This window comes from Pongo pygmaeus, chromosome 13, assembly GCF_028885625.2.
Source record: "Pongo pygmaeus isolate AG05252 chromosome 13, NHGRI_mPonPyg2-v2.0_pri, whole genome shotgun sequence".
NCBI classification, from domain to species: domain Eukaryota; kingdom Metazoa; phylum Chordata; class Mammalia; order Primates; family Hominidae; genus Pongo; species Pongo pygmaeus.
The window spans coordinates 88,529,360-88,545,304 of NC_072386.2; the positions used below are offsets into that span (position 1 = coordinate 88,529,360).

Sequence of the window (15,945 nt, forward strand, 5' to 3'; positions counted from 1 at the left end):
CCAGCCTCCTGTCCCACCTTCAAATCATCTCAATCATCTCTCTCTCTCTTTTTTTTTTTTTTTTTTTTAGAGATGAGGTCTCACGATGTTGTCCAGGCTGGTCTGGAACTCCTGGCTTCAAGCAATCCTCATGCCCCGGTCTCCCAAAGTGCTAGGATTATAGGCGTGAGCCACGGTGCCTGGCTCCAAACATCTGTTAAACTTGGTCATTTAGTCTCAGCCACCAACCATCTTGTCCTTGATCTTTCCAAAATATGTAAATGTGAGCAGACCCCTTGGCGGCCATTGTTCTACTTCCCCAGCCTCACCTTGCCCAGGGATCTGAGCTGCACACATTATGGTGCTTTCAGTTCCTCAAAGTCCTGTTTCCTCCAGCCAGAGGGCTTTTGCAAGGCTGTTTCTCCTGTGCAGCGTGCCTCCCTCCCCACCCTCGCCTGCTCACCCCCTACTCATCTTTCAGACCTCAGCTCAACGTCCTTTCCTTAGAACATCCCATCCATCCCCTCGCAGGCCATGGCTCCCCTCACATCATGTTTTCATCTCCAAAGGAAAACTCAAGAAAGGAACCCACAACACAGAAAACCATACAAGGAGAGTCACTTCCGAGCTGTGTGACCTCAGACCAGTCCTATGGCCTCTCTGAGCCTCAGTTTCACCTCCTTAAAAGAGCCATCTCACCTCCAAATACTTTCCTTTCCTTGACCGGCACCATCTGTGCCCTGGACTGCAGCCTTCTGCAGTGACCCCGGACTCAGCACATTCTCTACTCTGTACACCCTTCACTCCTCTCTCCTCCTCCAGGTTCTGTGGGACTCTACGATTACTGTTCATCTCCCGTTTGGTCTGTGAGCCCTAAAGGCAGGCCTGTGTCTGTTTTGCTGTGCTTGGTATCTCTAATGCTTTACATACAGAAAGTAATCAATCGTGAACAAAGGTCCTAGTCAAAAAATTACATTGAAAGATAACTTTTTAGGGAACTAATGAATGGGTCAGCCTGGGTGAGGCTTCAGGATTATCTGTGTGGGGCAGATATCTCTACAGCCTTTCTCCAGGGCGGGCCACACAGGCCGAGCCACTCCTGCAATGGTTTCAACAAGGATGAGGCTAGTGACCCTGCCAGAAAGCTCTCAAAGTTTCTTCCTGTTCATTATCTCCCCAGCCCTCCTCCACATTCCCCACCCCCATTACTCAGAGTACCAGGCTTTTAATGACCAGGCCGCTGGAGCATTTCTGAGCTGGCAGTGTGGAGATTCTGTTTTTCCGAAGGGCCAGGACTCAGGAGTCTTTTCTTTGTGGGGTTGGATGAGGAAAAAGAAGTGGAATCTAATTAGACCAGGTTCAAAGCCCAGCTTTGCCTCTTGCTGGCTGTGTGACCTTGCAAATTTACTCAACCTCTCTGGGTTCCTGCCTCCTTATCTGTAAAAAGAGGACAAGACTATCTAGCTACAATGCGATGGTGAAGATTCCATGAGTGAATGCATACTAAGAGTCTAACTGGGGGCCCGCCACATGTCACATGATTCCAAGGCAGCTTTTTACATTTTAACATCTTTGAAACTGGGATGCAACTTATAATCATAGTTTCTGTTGCTTTTTCTTTCTTAATGGATTCTAAAATAAGGGTACATCTCACAACAGATAAGCCCTGCCTTGAATGAAATACCGCAGTAGCTTAGATTCTTTACTTCCCTTGCAAAGAGGCTGAAATGCCTGTGAGATGGGACCAAAGACCAAGAACACAAATCGTTAAGGTACAAGGGTCTGTTGAGGCCTAGCATTCACCCTGGCTCTCCAAAGCTTCACAGAATTTGAAGGCTCAGGCCCTTCCCTGGCCTGGTGCCCCTCTGGATCTGTCTCAGCTGTCCTAGTCTTGCTCAGAAAGTGGCCCAAACTTCAGCAGGATCCTCACCTCTGCCTCTGACCCTCTGTTGCTACTGATGTGGTACGTTCCACAGTTGGACAGTTTGGTCACAATGCTACTGTGCTTGCAGCCACCCAAAACCCCAAGTCTTTGTCCCAAGAAAAGAGTCCCAGTTCCCACCTTCAGAAACCCCCACAGACATCTCCTCCAGTGTGACTCCATCAAGCCATCCTTGGACTCTGCTCCCAACTGTTCCGAAGGCCAGCATTGGGGATGACATCCAGGCCTCACCAAAGTCCTTATGCTGTGAGTGCTGACTTCATCCCTGCAGCCTGCTGATGTCAGACCGGCCTGATTATTTTATTATCGAAATATCATTATAACTTACATTGCATACATAGTTGGCCCTCTGTATCTGTGGGTCCTGCATCTGTAGATTCAACAAACCTCAAATGGAAAATATTCGAAAAAATTAAAGAAAAATAACAATACAACAATTAAAAAATACAAATTTAAAAATACAGTATAACGGGCCGGGCACAGTGGCTTACACCTGTAATCCCAGTATTTTGGGAGGCCAAGGCAGGCAGATTACTTGAGATCAAGAGTTCGAGACCAGCCTGGCCAACATAGCAAAACCCCATCTCTACTAAAAATGTAAAAACTTAGCTGGGCGTGGTGGTGCATGCCTGTGATCCCAGCTGCTTGGGAGGCTGAGGCACAAGAATCGCTTGAACCCGGGAGGCAGTTTGCAGTGAGCTGAGATTGTGCCACTATACTCCACTCTGGGTGACAGAGCAAGACTCTGTCTTAAAAATATGTATATACAGTATAACAACTAGTTACATAGCATTTACATTGTGTTAGGCATTGTAAGTGATCTATAGATGACTTAAAGTATACAGGAGGGTGTGTGTAGGTTACATGTAAATACTATACCATTTTATATCAGGGATTTGAATATCCACAGATTTTGATATCCTTGGGTGTCCTGGAAGCTGAATATTTAGGAATGACTACACACATATCACCAAAATCTTTACAGAAATAAATTATCTATCAAATATAAAATTATTTTATTTTATTTTATTTTTTTAATAGAGGCAATGTCTTACTTTGTTGCCCAGGCTGTTCTCAAACTCCTGGCTTCCCAAAGTGCTGGGATTAGCGGGAGGAGCCACCATGCCCAGCCAAAACATTTTAAATGTAGAAAAGACCAAAGAAAACAAAATTCTACCACCTAGTGATAATTAGCTTGATGTCTGTCTGTCTGAATATTTTGCTATGTCTGCATGCTGGGGAAAGATTCTTTTCTCATATTCAAACCCAAACAGGCTCATTCCACACATACTACTCTTTCTCTTACCGTGACACGGTGGCCCTCTCTCTAAACAGACTGGTTTCTTCATGGCGGCTCCACGGTGCTCCCGTCTTCTATCCCTATCCCTGGCAGGTCCCAGGCCTCTACAGGGACGTAGTGCTTTGGGTCTGATGTTGTTCCTCCTCATCCTTAGAGTGGGGCTGTGATCTGTGATGGGGCCATGGCTGCCTTCAGGGACCCCACCAAACAAAGCCGCACCGAGGCACAGAAATATTCCAGAGCCCTTAAATCAAGGGGTGTGTGGTTAATGGCAGCTGTCTGTCTCTGTCCGATTTGATTGTAGCCCTTTTAAAACCAACTGGAAGTTCTCCCAGCCCCAGATGCTGGCCTGGTATTTCCCTAACCCCTAGGGGCTCCAGAAATCACCATAAATAATGAATAGGTAGGTGCCTGGCATTTTGTAGTTCATAAAGTGCCTCCTTACTTTTATCCAATTTAGAGCCTTATAACAAGCCTATAAATTAGGCAGAGCAGGTGTTTATTATCCCCATTTTATAAATGAAGAAACTGACGCTTGGAGAGGTGGAGTGACTGACCCAGTATCTTCCCTTATTTTTCTACCCTTCATAGTCTGGCCGTCTCCAAATCCCACTAACAACCCAGCTCAGGCATCAGCTCCTCTAGGGAGCCTTCCCTGACCCCCCACTTCCACGCCAGGCTGGGTTAGGTGCCCTCCTGGAGGCCCCACAGCTCCTGGGCTTCCCTATGATAACTGTAGTGCCCCTGCCAGGCTACAGGCCCTCACAGCTGTGATGGGTCTAGCTTGTCTACATTCACACTCCCCAAGCATTAGAAAAACATCAATAGATGGCTGCTGGGGTGTAGATCATTACAATGACTAAGGCAGGAATTATTCTCCCCCTTTTACAGATGAGGACGCTGAGTCATAAAGAAGGGTCAAGACTTGCCTAAGGAGCATATCAGTAGCGGGGTCAGCTCTCCTTCTTTAGAGGCCTGGGTTCTTTTGCTCCACTGCATCCCTTGTTGTCTGCAGACTTAGACTCCAAACCATTGCTGGAGGCTCGTTTCTGATTTCTCAGGCAGGTCTACCTAGTCAGCCCGGTGTGAAAGGGAGGTTGGCAGGAGGGGGCTCTGTCTGCAGTGGGCTCAATTTCCCAGCCTGGGCCAACACCCTAGTGCAGCCTTAGGAACAGCCACAGGAGTTGCTCAGTTATTGAGCACGCCATGGACCACACCCTGTGCAAGAACTTCCCTTGCACTTCTTACTTCATCCTGTGGCTGGGGCCGTTATGATGCCATTTTGCAGGTGGGCCAGGAAAGACACTGGCCCAAGGCCACTCAGTGTCTGAGATGGGGCTAGAAGCCAGGGCTGCATCCCTGGCAGCAGGCAGCCCCAGGAGTTTGCTGGCACCAGAGCCAGAAATAAATGCACAGTCAGAGTACAGGAGACAACTCTCAGGGGACCTGCAGTGTGGGCAAAGCCCCAAACTCACCTCCCACCCAGGGCTGGCTGGGGGGACAAGAATCTTGGGCCCAGGGAACACACGCCTGCCCTTGCACTGCCTGTGGGCAGGGTCATGCCATTTGCCAGGCCCCTACAAACTCCAGGCTCAAGGCCAGGCTAGAAGCAGCTGTCATATCAACCCTGCACAAATGCTCAGCTCCCGATTTCTTATTTGAATGAGACTTCACATGTCTGTTCCTGACTGGCTGACAGATGCTGAGCAAGGCCCCATCTCTTGTTGGGCCTTACTTTACCTATCTGTGAAATGATGCCAGGAGTGGGGTGGCTGGTGGGGGAAGGGGCTAGGTTTGGAAGATAGTATTTTAATGGAACCCACCAACTCTGACATTCCAGGGATGGACTACAGGCAGCAGGGGAAGGTGATTAAGCCCTGGACACTGGTGGCAGATGACATAGATTGAATGTATGATCCTGGGCTAGCTACCCAATTTCCCTGGGGCTCAGTGTTCTCATCTATAAAATGGGAATGATAGTAGAAAAAAGACTGACAGTAAATGTTCATATTGATTATGTGGGATGAGAAGAGGAGAAGATATGGGTAATTTATTTTGTCTATTTTCCTGCCTTTTTCTAAAATTCTCCATTATCAAGTGTTTATAATTTTAAAAATGTATTTTCTTTGTAAATTAACTTTATGAGATATCATTTACATAAAATATATCCATTTTAAAATGGGAGAAATAATAAGTAACAGTATCTACCCTATAGGTTGTTATGGGGATTGGGTTAATGTATATAAACTATTAGATGGTGGTAAGAAGTGCTAATAAGTGTTTGTTAAATACATAAGCCCAGGGCTAGCCTGGCTTCCTCCTCATCCTCCTTCTGCTCACCTGGCCTGGACCCCGAACTCTCCCCTAGCACTGAGTTCACTGCCCAGGTCCCACCGTAGCACTCCAGGCCTGGACTATTTCTACAGCCGTCTCTCTGCACCTGTCTTCGTCCATTGCTGCTGCTACAACAAAATACCATAAATTGGGTGCTTTGGCCGGGTGTGGTGGCTCACGCCTGTAATCCCAGCATTTTGGGAGGCCGAGGCGGGTGGATCATGAGGTCAGGAGATTGAGACCATCCTGGCTAACACTGTGAAATCCCGTCTCTACTAAAAACACAAAAACAAAATTAGCCGGGCATGCTGGTGGGCGCCTGTAGTCCCAGCTACTGGGGAGGCTGAGACGGGAGAATGGCATGAACCTGGGAGGTGGAGCTTGCAGTGAGCCGAGATCATGCCACTGCACTCCAGCCTGGGCAACAGAGTGAGACTCCATCTCAAAAAAAAAAAAAAAAATTAGCCAGGCATGATGGCGGATATCTGTAATCCCAGCTACTCAGGAGGCTGAGATGGGAGAATTGCTTGAACCCGGGAGACGGTGGTTGCAGTGAGCCGAGATCGCACCACTGCACTCTAGCCTAGGTGGCTGGGCAAGACTCCATCTCAAAAAAAAACAAAAAAAGTGGGTGCTTTATCAACAACAGAAATGTACTTCTCACAGTTCTAGAGGATGGAAGTCTAAGACTAAGACAGCAGATTTGGAGTCTAGTGAGGGCCCACTTCCTGGGTCATAGAACAGCGCCTTCTTACTGTGTCCTCATGTGGTGGAGGAGGTGAGGGTCTCTCTGGGGCCTGTTTTATAAGAACATGCATCCCATTATGAGGGCTCTGCCTTCCTGACCTAATTCCCTCCCAAAAGCCCCACCTCCTAATACCATCCCCTTATGGGGTAAGATTTCAACATACGAGCTTTGGAGGAACATAAATATTCAGACCGTAGCAATCTCGCAGGAATCACACCAATATTCCAATCTGGCCATGTTGCTACCCGATTCAAAAGCCTTCCACGGCTCCCAGTGACCCTGGCTGAAAGTCCTAGATTCTCCATGAGACACAGTTTCAATAAGCCATGTAACTTTTCTGTATCGTTTTCTTAACTGGAAAAGAGGGATAAAAAGAGTAGCTCCCTCATACACTCGCAGGATTCCATTGTGAGTATGGTGGGGTACACAGTCTAGCCCAGGGCCTGCCTGCTCCTCTCTTCCTCTCCTCCTGCCATCACTCTGTTCCAGCTCACGCTTCTCTGAACATGCCAGGCATGGTCCTGCCTCAGGGCTTTTGCCCCAGCTGTTCCCTCCACCTGAATGGCCGTTTCCCCAGAAATGAGCCTGACTCACCCCTCTCTTTCTTTAAGCCTTTGCCTAAAAATCACCTTCTCAATGAGGCCCCCAGCCCACCCTAGTTAAAACTGCCCCCTCACAGACCCTAACCCCTCCTATATTCTATTTGCTCCATCTCATTTATCACTGATTTTATCACCTATTCATCTATTTTATTTATTGTTTTTCATCTGTCTTTCCCCCCATCTGATTGTAAGCTCTTTGGGGGAAGATCTTTCTGGTCTATTTTGTTTAATGTCAGCGCTTTCCTCCTTTCCCCAGCACTTAGAAAATACCTAGTACAGGTCAGGTGTGGTGGCTCACATCTGTAATCCCAGCATTTTGGGAGGCTGAGACGGGTGGATCACTTGAGGTCAGGAGTTCAAGTCCAGCCTGGCCAACATGGCGAAACACCGTCTCTACTGAACATACAAAAACTAGCTGGTGTGGTGGCATGCACCTGTAATCCCAGCTACTCAGGAGGCTGAGGCATGAGAATCACTTGAACCCAGGAGGCAGAGGCGGAGGTTGCTGTGAACCGGGATCATGCCACTGCACTTCAGCCTGGGCGACGGGGTGAGACTCTGTCTCAAAAAAACAAAAACAAAAACAAAAACAAAAAACAAAACAACAACAAAACAAAACAACAACAAAAACAAAACAAAACAAACCAAACAAACAAAAAAACTAGTACAATGTAGGTGCTTAATAAATACTGGCTGAATGACTAAACGAATGAATGAACACAAAGCACTTAGGACAGAATCAGGCAGGTGGTAAATACTCAATGAATGTTAGCTATTATTATTACTATTAGTGATTCTTCAAAGTGAGGCTCCCATATCCCTCCTCCTTGACTTCTCCAAGCTCATAATCACACCTTCCTTGTACCCACCACACCCTGCCAATCTCTCAATTATAGTAAGGAGCACACCGCTCTTTAAATACCTGTATATCTTTTTCCATTTAGGCTGAACCAAAAGAAATTGCCATTTCTTGTAAGTCAAAAAAAGTCGCATACTGGCCGTTTCATGTGGTTTAACCTAGTAAGTTTCCCATAGCAACCTGCAGACCCCCAGGAGGCACAGTTTGCCCACAGAAGCAAAGTCACCTACTCCTGGTCCTTCAGACCAGGTATGATTGCAAAGCACGTCCAATCTGTTCTGAAGGAGGCAAGCCACGGATTATAGACTTAAAACACAAGAAGATTCTGCTGAATTATTTTCTGGACCTCCTGAGATTTGATAGAGAAGATAAAAACACACCAACTTCTAAAACAATCCAGCTTCTGGCCATTTTGAAATAGCAAAGGTTTAAGGCTGAAACCCCTCGGTGCAGAGCTAGCTGCCTGCCTCTAAGGGGATTCATTTAATGAATCTCCTTCCAATCTCGGCTTTGCTACTGAGATTTGTTCACCCTAAGAGGTTGGCTGTCAGAGCTCAAACAAATTCAGCAACTGAGTCTACCCCCATTTCACAGATGGAGAAAGTGAGGTCCAGAGAGGGGAACGGATCGGCCCAAGGTCACACAGTAGGGTAGAGGAAGACTTCATCCTGGAATCTATGTCTGCTGACTTTAGTCTCATGGTCTTTCTTCTGGATTAAACTGTTTCTATGCCGGCCAGACTCCGTTGATGTAAACATCAGTGCCACTATTTTTTAGGCTGTATTTGTCAAATGAAATGTTTATTAAGCCTCAGATAAAACACTGGACACTTCTTCACAAGACGGCAACTTCTTTATTTTTTTTTTTTGAGATGAAGTCTCGCTCTGTCGCCCAAGCTGGAGTGCAGTGGCACAATCTCGGCTCACTGCAACCTCTGCCTCCCGGGGTTTAAGTGATTCTCCTGCCTCAGCCTCCTGAGTAGCTGGGATTACAGGCATGTGCCACCACACCCGGCTAATTTTTATATTTTTAGTAGAGACAGGGTTTCATCATGTTGCCCAGGCTGGTCTCGAACTGCAGACCTCAGGTGATCCGCCCACCTTGGCCTCCTAAAGTGCTGGGATTACAGGCATGAGCCACTGCGCCCAGCCAGAAGACAACTTCTTACAAATAACAGCACTGCATATGTCTCCCTCTCTAGTTACTTCCTTAGGATAAAGTCCCCAAAGTAGCTGGCTAAGGGCAAAGGGCAAGTATGGTCATTTTCATGATAACAGGCTGCCAGATTGCTCTGCAAAATTAAATGCCACAGGCGAATCCCTACAGCCTTTCCAGCACAGAGTTTCATCCTTTTATTTTTATTTTTGCTAATTTTACAGGAATAAATATAGACTGCTTTCATTTATTATATGTTATGTGTTTTTTTGGAGAAAAAATGGCACTCCAATCTTGGAATCAGGATCCCTGGGCTCAATTGCTGGTTTGCTGTGTGACCTTTGCCCAGTCACATCCCCTCCGGGTACAGGGGATGCCTATCTGTAAAATGAGGGGGTTGAATGAGATGACATCTTAAGGCTCCTTTCAGCTCAGACATTCCATAATTCCATGGTGCATTTAAAAATTATTAGCAATTAAAGTCATAGCATGACTTTTTAATAACCAGAATCTGCCATGCTCCTAAATCAGGCCAAAAAGGCTTGAATTAGGCAAGCAGGAAAACAGGTCCCAGATTATACATGTGTCGAGATGACAGGAGACCCAGGTAGCACTTAAGCCTGTGCGTCGGAGCTGGGCTCATGGGCCAGCACGTATACTTTGCCTGCTTTTACGAGGGGATAATAACACTCATTTGCGGTCCAGCTCCCAGTCCTGTGCAGCTCCGCCATGGCCACAGGGCAAGGTCATAGGCACTACTTCAGCCCTAAAATTCCACAGACTTTCAGTCCAAGGTAGCTCACCCCCAGGTTCTGCTTGAATACCTGTGATGACAAAGCGCTCACTATCTGTCCAGGGGCCTCCTGCCCTCTTTTGGCTGTAAGAAAATCCCTGGGTGCGGGGCAGGTCATGAAGGGGACAAGAAAGACCAGGAGGCTGAGAAGTGATTCCTAGAAACTGCTCCCTCAAACAAGGCAGGCAGCAGGGAGGTGGAGAGGAGGCCCCATGGCGCAGGAAAGGCCTGCAGAGGGGCTCTCCTCACTCCAGACCTCTCAGACGGTCCCCAGGAGGGGCAGGAAGCCGGGGAGACACATTCCAGTCCTGATGCACAGGTGGGCTCTGAACAAGCCCCAGGAAAGCGGAGGCCCCACAGCCTGCTCTGGGGCAGACACCTCGGCTCCCTCTTCTTGCCTTGGCTCCCTGGGATCTGATGGGAGAAACTGCTGGGCCTGGGGCTGCTGGGTCTGGAGTTGAGCATATTTAAGGGACCTGATCACTGCCCCAGGGTGAGGGAGGAAGGGTCAGAGGTTGTTTGTGTGTCCAGAGCAGGACCAGCAGGAGAGGCAGTGACTGGGTAGCAGATTCCAGCTTGGTTTACAACTAGTGAGATCCCTATCACAAGGAGTGTGCAAGGGGGCAGCAAGACCTTCCAGAGGGGATCCTACAGAGGGGCTGGGCCAGATGCCATAGGTCTTCTTTACCTAGGGAGCCTGGGACCACAGTCCCTCAGACCGGTGCTCTGCCCCATCCCTTAATGCCACGCAGACACAGCCCCTTAGCACTATCACCCCTCTGAGGTCCAGGCGTAGCCGCCAGTCAGCCCTTGTCACACCAGCTAGTGTGTGTCACACCTTATCACACATTAGCTCTGGGACACAGAACTAGGCACCAGCACCTGGCCTGGGTGGGGAAGGGGAAGGAGCTGTCCTATACCACTCTCTAAATCGAGGTGCCTACGTGGGGCTGGTCCAGGCAGTCGTGCCGCCAGGAGTCCAGCCACCTCCAACCTAGGGCTCCTCCAGCCCCAGACGAGTAAACCCTCTTGGCGGGCCGGCTGATGCCCCATCTGCACGGCCAAGCCGGCTTGGCGGGGACCCGGGGATGCCCCCCACCCCACCGTTTCCTGTACCAGGAAGCTGAGGCCCAGCAGGTAACGCAGCCAAGAGGGGGAGGGTCCCGACAAGAGTCCCATGGAGCACCCGGGCCACAGCAGGGGCCTGTCGGGACCGGCTGGCCGCGCCCAGAGTGAGCTTCCCTCACCGCGGGCAGGAGGGGTGGGCGGTGCAGACAGTGCTCATGCGGGCAGCGAGCCGTCGGGAGCCCGGACCTCGAGGCGGCCCCTCCCAACAACCCCGCGAGAAAGGGGCCACCAATGAGCAAGCTATCCTGACAGGGAAACTGAGGCCTGGAGAGGAGCAGTGCTTTGTGCAAGGTCACGCGAAGGGGCTGAAAGCCAGGTCCCCCGCTCTCCGAGCCCCGCATCCCTCCCTCTCCGGGAGCTGCAGCCGGGGGGGCGCAGCGCGCACGTCCCGCCCGACGCCCCCATCGCGCAGACCGGGAAGGCACGGCCGGCAGCGCGGGGCCGCCCTACCTTGATGACGGCCGCGCAGGTGGCGGTGGCGGCGGCGGCGTCCAGCTCCGGCTCCGCGCTCCTCGCCGCCCGCCGACTCCCCGCGCCCAGAGCCGCCGCCGCCTCCCGCTGCAGCCCGGCGGGCGGGGCCGGAGGGCGGGGCGGGGGCCCGGCCCAAGGTCCGCCCTCTCGCCCGCCCCGCGGGTCCGCCCTGGCCACCCTCTTCCGCCCCCACGACCCCGACCGCGCTCCTGGCTCCCCGGGGCGGGTCTCGGGGCGCGCACACGTGCTGGGAACAGGCGCGCACACGCCGCAGTGATTGGGGCGGGCTGCCGGCCACCAGGCGGAGGCTGGGGACAGGCAGAGCCGCCGGCCCCACATCCCGCCGTGCCCTCGCTGCGTGGTGTGGGATGAGGAACCTGACCTCCCGGAGCCTCAGTTTCCCCCGTGATGAAATGGAGACAGTAACCGCGTCGGCCTCTTAAGGCTGTTTGAGCCCTGGATGTGACGATCCCGGCCGGGTACAGTGCGCGCGCCGAGCCCGGCCGGGGAAGCGCTCCTTTCCCCGAGCAGTGACAGCGGTTACCGAGGCTTCCCCGTCCGCAGGGAGGAAAGGAGCTGGGAGCGCCTCTGGGAACCGAGGAGGACGTCCTTCCTTCTCTCGGGACCGGCGGGGGCGCTGCTGCCAGCCTCGCCGGCTGGGGAGCCCTGAGGACACTAGACAATGAGGAGGCCCTACCTTTGGGTACCAGCCCCACCTAACACTACTGAGCCACGCACTCCTCTAAGCGCCTTCTGTGCATTACCTCCCTTCACTGTCACACAGGCCTATGAGGTTGATACCATTACTCACCTATTTAACACAAAAGAAAGCTGAGGCACAGAGAGATTAAGTACCTAGGTTAAGATCACACGGCTAGTCATGCAGCCCCAGGCAGTATGGCTCCCAAGGCTACTAAGCTAACAGCCACTCCACTCCACACCGCGTCTCTGAAGAGCTCTTGGTTTTGTTCAGTAGAGACGGGTTATCTTGAGGGCCTTAGTATCTCGTGGCTGGTAGTAAGCACTCAATATATAGTTGTGGAGTGGATAACAGAGTGCACTGTTACTACTTTACATATCTGTATCATTTCTTCTAAGCTTCTAATAATAGTGGCTTTATTTAGCCACTATCATTACCTCCATTTTACAGATAAGAAAACTGAGGCTTGGAGTGGCAAGGTACTTGGGGAGCTCTTGATTCTCTCCTTAGAATGTGACTCAGCTTTCATAGTCCACCGTACCACCACCCTGCCCAGAGCTGGATGGGCTCCCTGCCTACCACCCAAAGCCCAGTGTGCAGTATGGTCCTGAAAACCCCACCCTACAGCTCTGATTCACACCTTCTGGAGCTGGACTGCCCAGCAGGTAGACTGAACGCGTGCTTCCGGTGTTAGCGTGCAAGAGTTGGGTATCAAGCATACGGATAGCTGGGCGCAGTGGCTCACGCTTGTAATCCCAGCACTTTGGGAGGCCAAGGCAGGTGGATTGCTTGAGCTCAGGAGTTCAAGACCAGCCTGGCCAACATGGTGAAAACCTGTCTCTACTAAAAATACAAAAATTAGCCAGGCATGGTGGCATGCGCCTATAGTTCCAGCTACTCGGGAAGCTGGAATCGCTTGAGCCTAGGAGGTGGAGGTGGCAGTGAGCTGAGATCACATCACTGCACTCCAGCCTGGGCTACAGAGTGGGACTCCGTCTCAAAAAAAAAAAAAAAAAAAAAAAAAATGGGTGAAATCAGAACATTGTGGGAATTCTTTGTAATCATGGTTTGGTTTTTACTTGAATTACAGCTGGACGGTGGGCACCATGATCTTTCCCAGACTAAGGCATCTGAATATCTTTGTTGTTGTTTTTGCATGGTTTTGCTCTGTCGCCCAGGCTGGAGTGCAGTGGCACAATCCTAGCTCGCTGCAGCCTCCACCACACAAGCTCAAGCAATCCTCCCACCTCAGCCTCCCGAATGGCTAGAACTACAGGTGCGTGCCACCATGCCCAGCCAATTTTTATATTTTTTGTAGAGATAGGGTTTCGCCATGTTGCTCAGGCTGGTCTCCAACTCCTGGGCTCAAGCAATCTGCCTGCCTTGGCCTCCCAAAGTGCTGGGATTACAGGTGCTTGCCACCACGCCTGGCCTTGAATGTCTTAATTCACTTAGGGCTTGGGCCAGCATCTCTGGTGTGGCTTTCTGCCTCTGCCAATGCCACTCGCCTTGCACTCTGACATCTCTGAGCCTTTGCTCTGTCTGCAGTTCTCTTCCTAAATCATCATCTCCCTTGTCTAAATCCACTCATCCTTCCAGACCTAGCCTTCCTGGATGTCCTATAGATGTGCCCTCCCAGCCTTGCACCTGCATCTTCCTACCCTGTGCCACGGCGGTTGGTGGCTGGGACTGTTTGGGGAACAGCTGGTTTGACAGAGACATCTCTGGGGGTTGTGGGCATATGGACCCATAAGCCAGAGGGAGACCTCTGCAATGAACCTGGGACCCTTCCTGGGGTTGCTGTGGCTGGGGAGTGTCCTCCTCTCTTGCCCCTTCCCTCCCTCTAATCCTGGTCCAGATGCAGGATTGCACACATGGGGAAACTGAGGCCACAGTGGGCATGACCTACCCAAGATCCCCTAGCTAGAAAACTACATAGCAGGTCTGGTTCCAAAGTTGGGCCCATCTGCCGGCATCTTCTATTGGACCTTAGTGTGGATTGGGATGGGCCAGGAAACCTCCCTCTTCCTTCCCAGTGCACTCACATGGCTGGCTTTGTTAATCTTCCATATGTGGGTAAACATCTTGTGCAGGACCAGAACATATGTGTGTGTGTGGTGGGGGTGGGGGGCAAGTTCTCCATCTATCTGCCCCACATGGAACTTTCTGTACGATATGGCCCCATGTCCATGGGGGAGGGGGTTGAGAAAGAATGAGGAGACAGCGCCTGGGGACTGGGGGGTCTGTGTTTGGAGGATAGTAGCCTTGAACACGGGCAATCTCTGGAAGTGAGTGAGCACCTCTTACGTTAGGGGTTGTTGGGAGGGGGGCCTTCCACCTCCTTTGACCCAGTCCCTTTATTCTTAGGGATGTTGCCCCAGCGAGGTTCCCTGGGTAACTCCCTTTTCCTCTCCTATAGAGCAGGTCGGACCACAGCTTGCTGGGGGCCTAAGGCCTGGGGAAGGCATGCTTTGAGCATGAGGTCCTATCCCCTAGGGTGGGAAGGTGGGGCTGAGAGGGATCAGATCCTCCAGCCCTGGAAGGCAGCAGGCCCAGGGGAAGGGGGCGACAGCTGTGGTGCGGGCCAGGAACCTGACACCAGGAGTGGGCCCCAAACACCCTGCAGAAAGAGCAGGGAAGGGCGGGCAGGCGCCCCAGGGGCAGCAGCAGCAGGCACAGATGCTCTGGGGTGGGCCCACTGGTCCCTGCTCAGCCTCCCTGCCATGTGGGTATCATGCTTCCCTTATTGTCTCTGATAAAGGGGAGAAATAGTGCTACAATCCCAGCTTGAGGCAACCATGAGGAAATTCTTCCTCTAGTTTTCCTTGGCCTAGAACTATCTTCTGAGGGTATCCCCAGGAGGCCACAGGCCAGGCATGCCCCTTCCCCAGGTCCTTGGGGAAGGTATTCTAGGTTCCAGAGGTAGGGTAAGCCGGGGGAGTCCTCCCTGGCTTTGCAGTAAGGGCTCTAGGCTTGAGCACGGCTCAACCAGTGGCTGTGTCACTTTGGATAGGTTAGCTAATGTCTCTGAGCCCTGTCTACTTGTTGGTAACCTGAGCTTGGCCTGGGTGAGTTGATCCTGCAGGACAGGCAATTCTCAATCCCAGCTCCCTGTCAGGGCCTGAGGAGGCAGTTAGCCCTGTGTCCCGTGTCCTGTGTCCCCAACCCTTCCATGTATCAGAATGCCTGGGCTCCACCACAGGCTCCAGGCATAGGACTCTAGCACCAACATTTTTAAAAAGCTACTCAGGTGATTCTTTTTTTTTTTTTTTTTTTTGTGACAGAGTTTTGCTCTTGTTGCCCAAGCTGGATTGCAATGGCACGACCTCGGCTCAGCGCAACCGCCGCCTCCCAGGTTCAAGTGATTCTCCTGCCTCAGCCTCCCGAGTAGCTGGGATTACAGGTGCCCACCACCATGGCCGGCTAATTTTTTGTATGTTTAGTAGAGACAGGGTTTCACCATGTTGGCCAGGCTGGTCTTGAACTCCTGGCCTCAAGTGATCCACCGGCCTTGGCCTCCCAAACTGCTGGGATTACAAGTGTGAGCCATAGCGCCCGGCCTACTCAGGTGATTCTAAGGTGCAGGCAGGTAGGAACCAGAGGTTACACTGTGCTGGGTCAAATGCAAAGTACCACCCACCCCTCTCCGCAGGAGGGGAGGGAAAGAGCACAGGCACTCAGCTCTGAGCAGAGCTTCTCCTCTGCCTGGGGTTGGGGAGATGTGGGGAGATGGAGGAGAGAGGAAGAGAAGCGGAGAGGAGGAAGAGAGGGAAGAAGAAAAGGGGGGAAGAGGGGAGAAAGGAGGAAGAAAGGAAGGAGAGGAGAATGGGGAAGGAGGAAAAGGGGGATGAGGGAGGACGGCGAGGAAGGAGGGGGAAGGAAGGAGGGAAGGGAAGAGGAGGGAAAAAGATAGAGGTGGGCTGCCATTTATCCA

The 15,945-nt window shown here is 51.4% G+C and overlaps 1 protein-coding gene across 2 annotated transcripts in view; it reads right to left on the reverse strand.

Moving 5' to 3' along the window:
- Positions 1–11,435, reverse strand: part of CORO2A (coronin 2A) — a 68,528-nt gene extending 57,093 nt beyond the window's left edge. Inside the window, exons 1-3 of one of the 2 annotated variants that reach the window (XM_063649749.1) lie at positions 11,291–11,418; positions 3,228–3,465; positions 2,042–2,196 (exon numbers count right to left, since the gene is read on the reverse strand). In XM_063649749.1, the coding sequence (XP_063505819.1) occupies positions 2,042–2,196; positions 3,228–3,369 (297 nt within the window). In that variant the 5' untranslated portion in view covers positions 3,370–3,465; positions 11,291–11,418. Of the gene's footprint in view, positions 1–2,041; positions 2,197–3,227; positions 3,466–11,290 lie in introns of both variants that reach the window. The other variant, XM_054502321.2, reaches the window with a different exon arrangement.
- Positions 11,436–15,945: the final 4,510 nt, after the last annotated feature.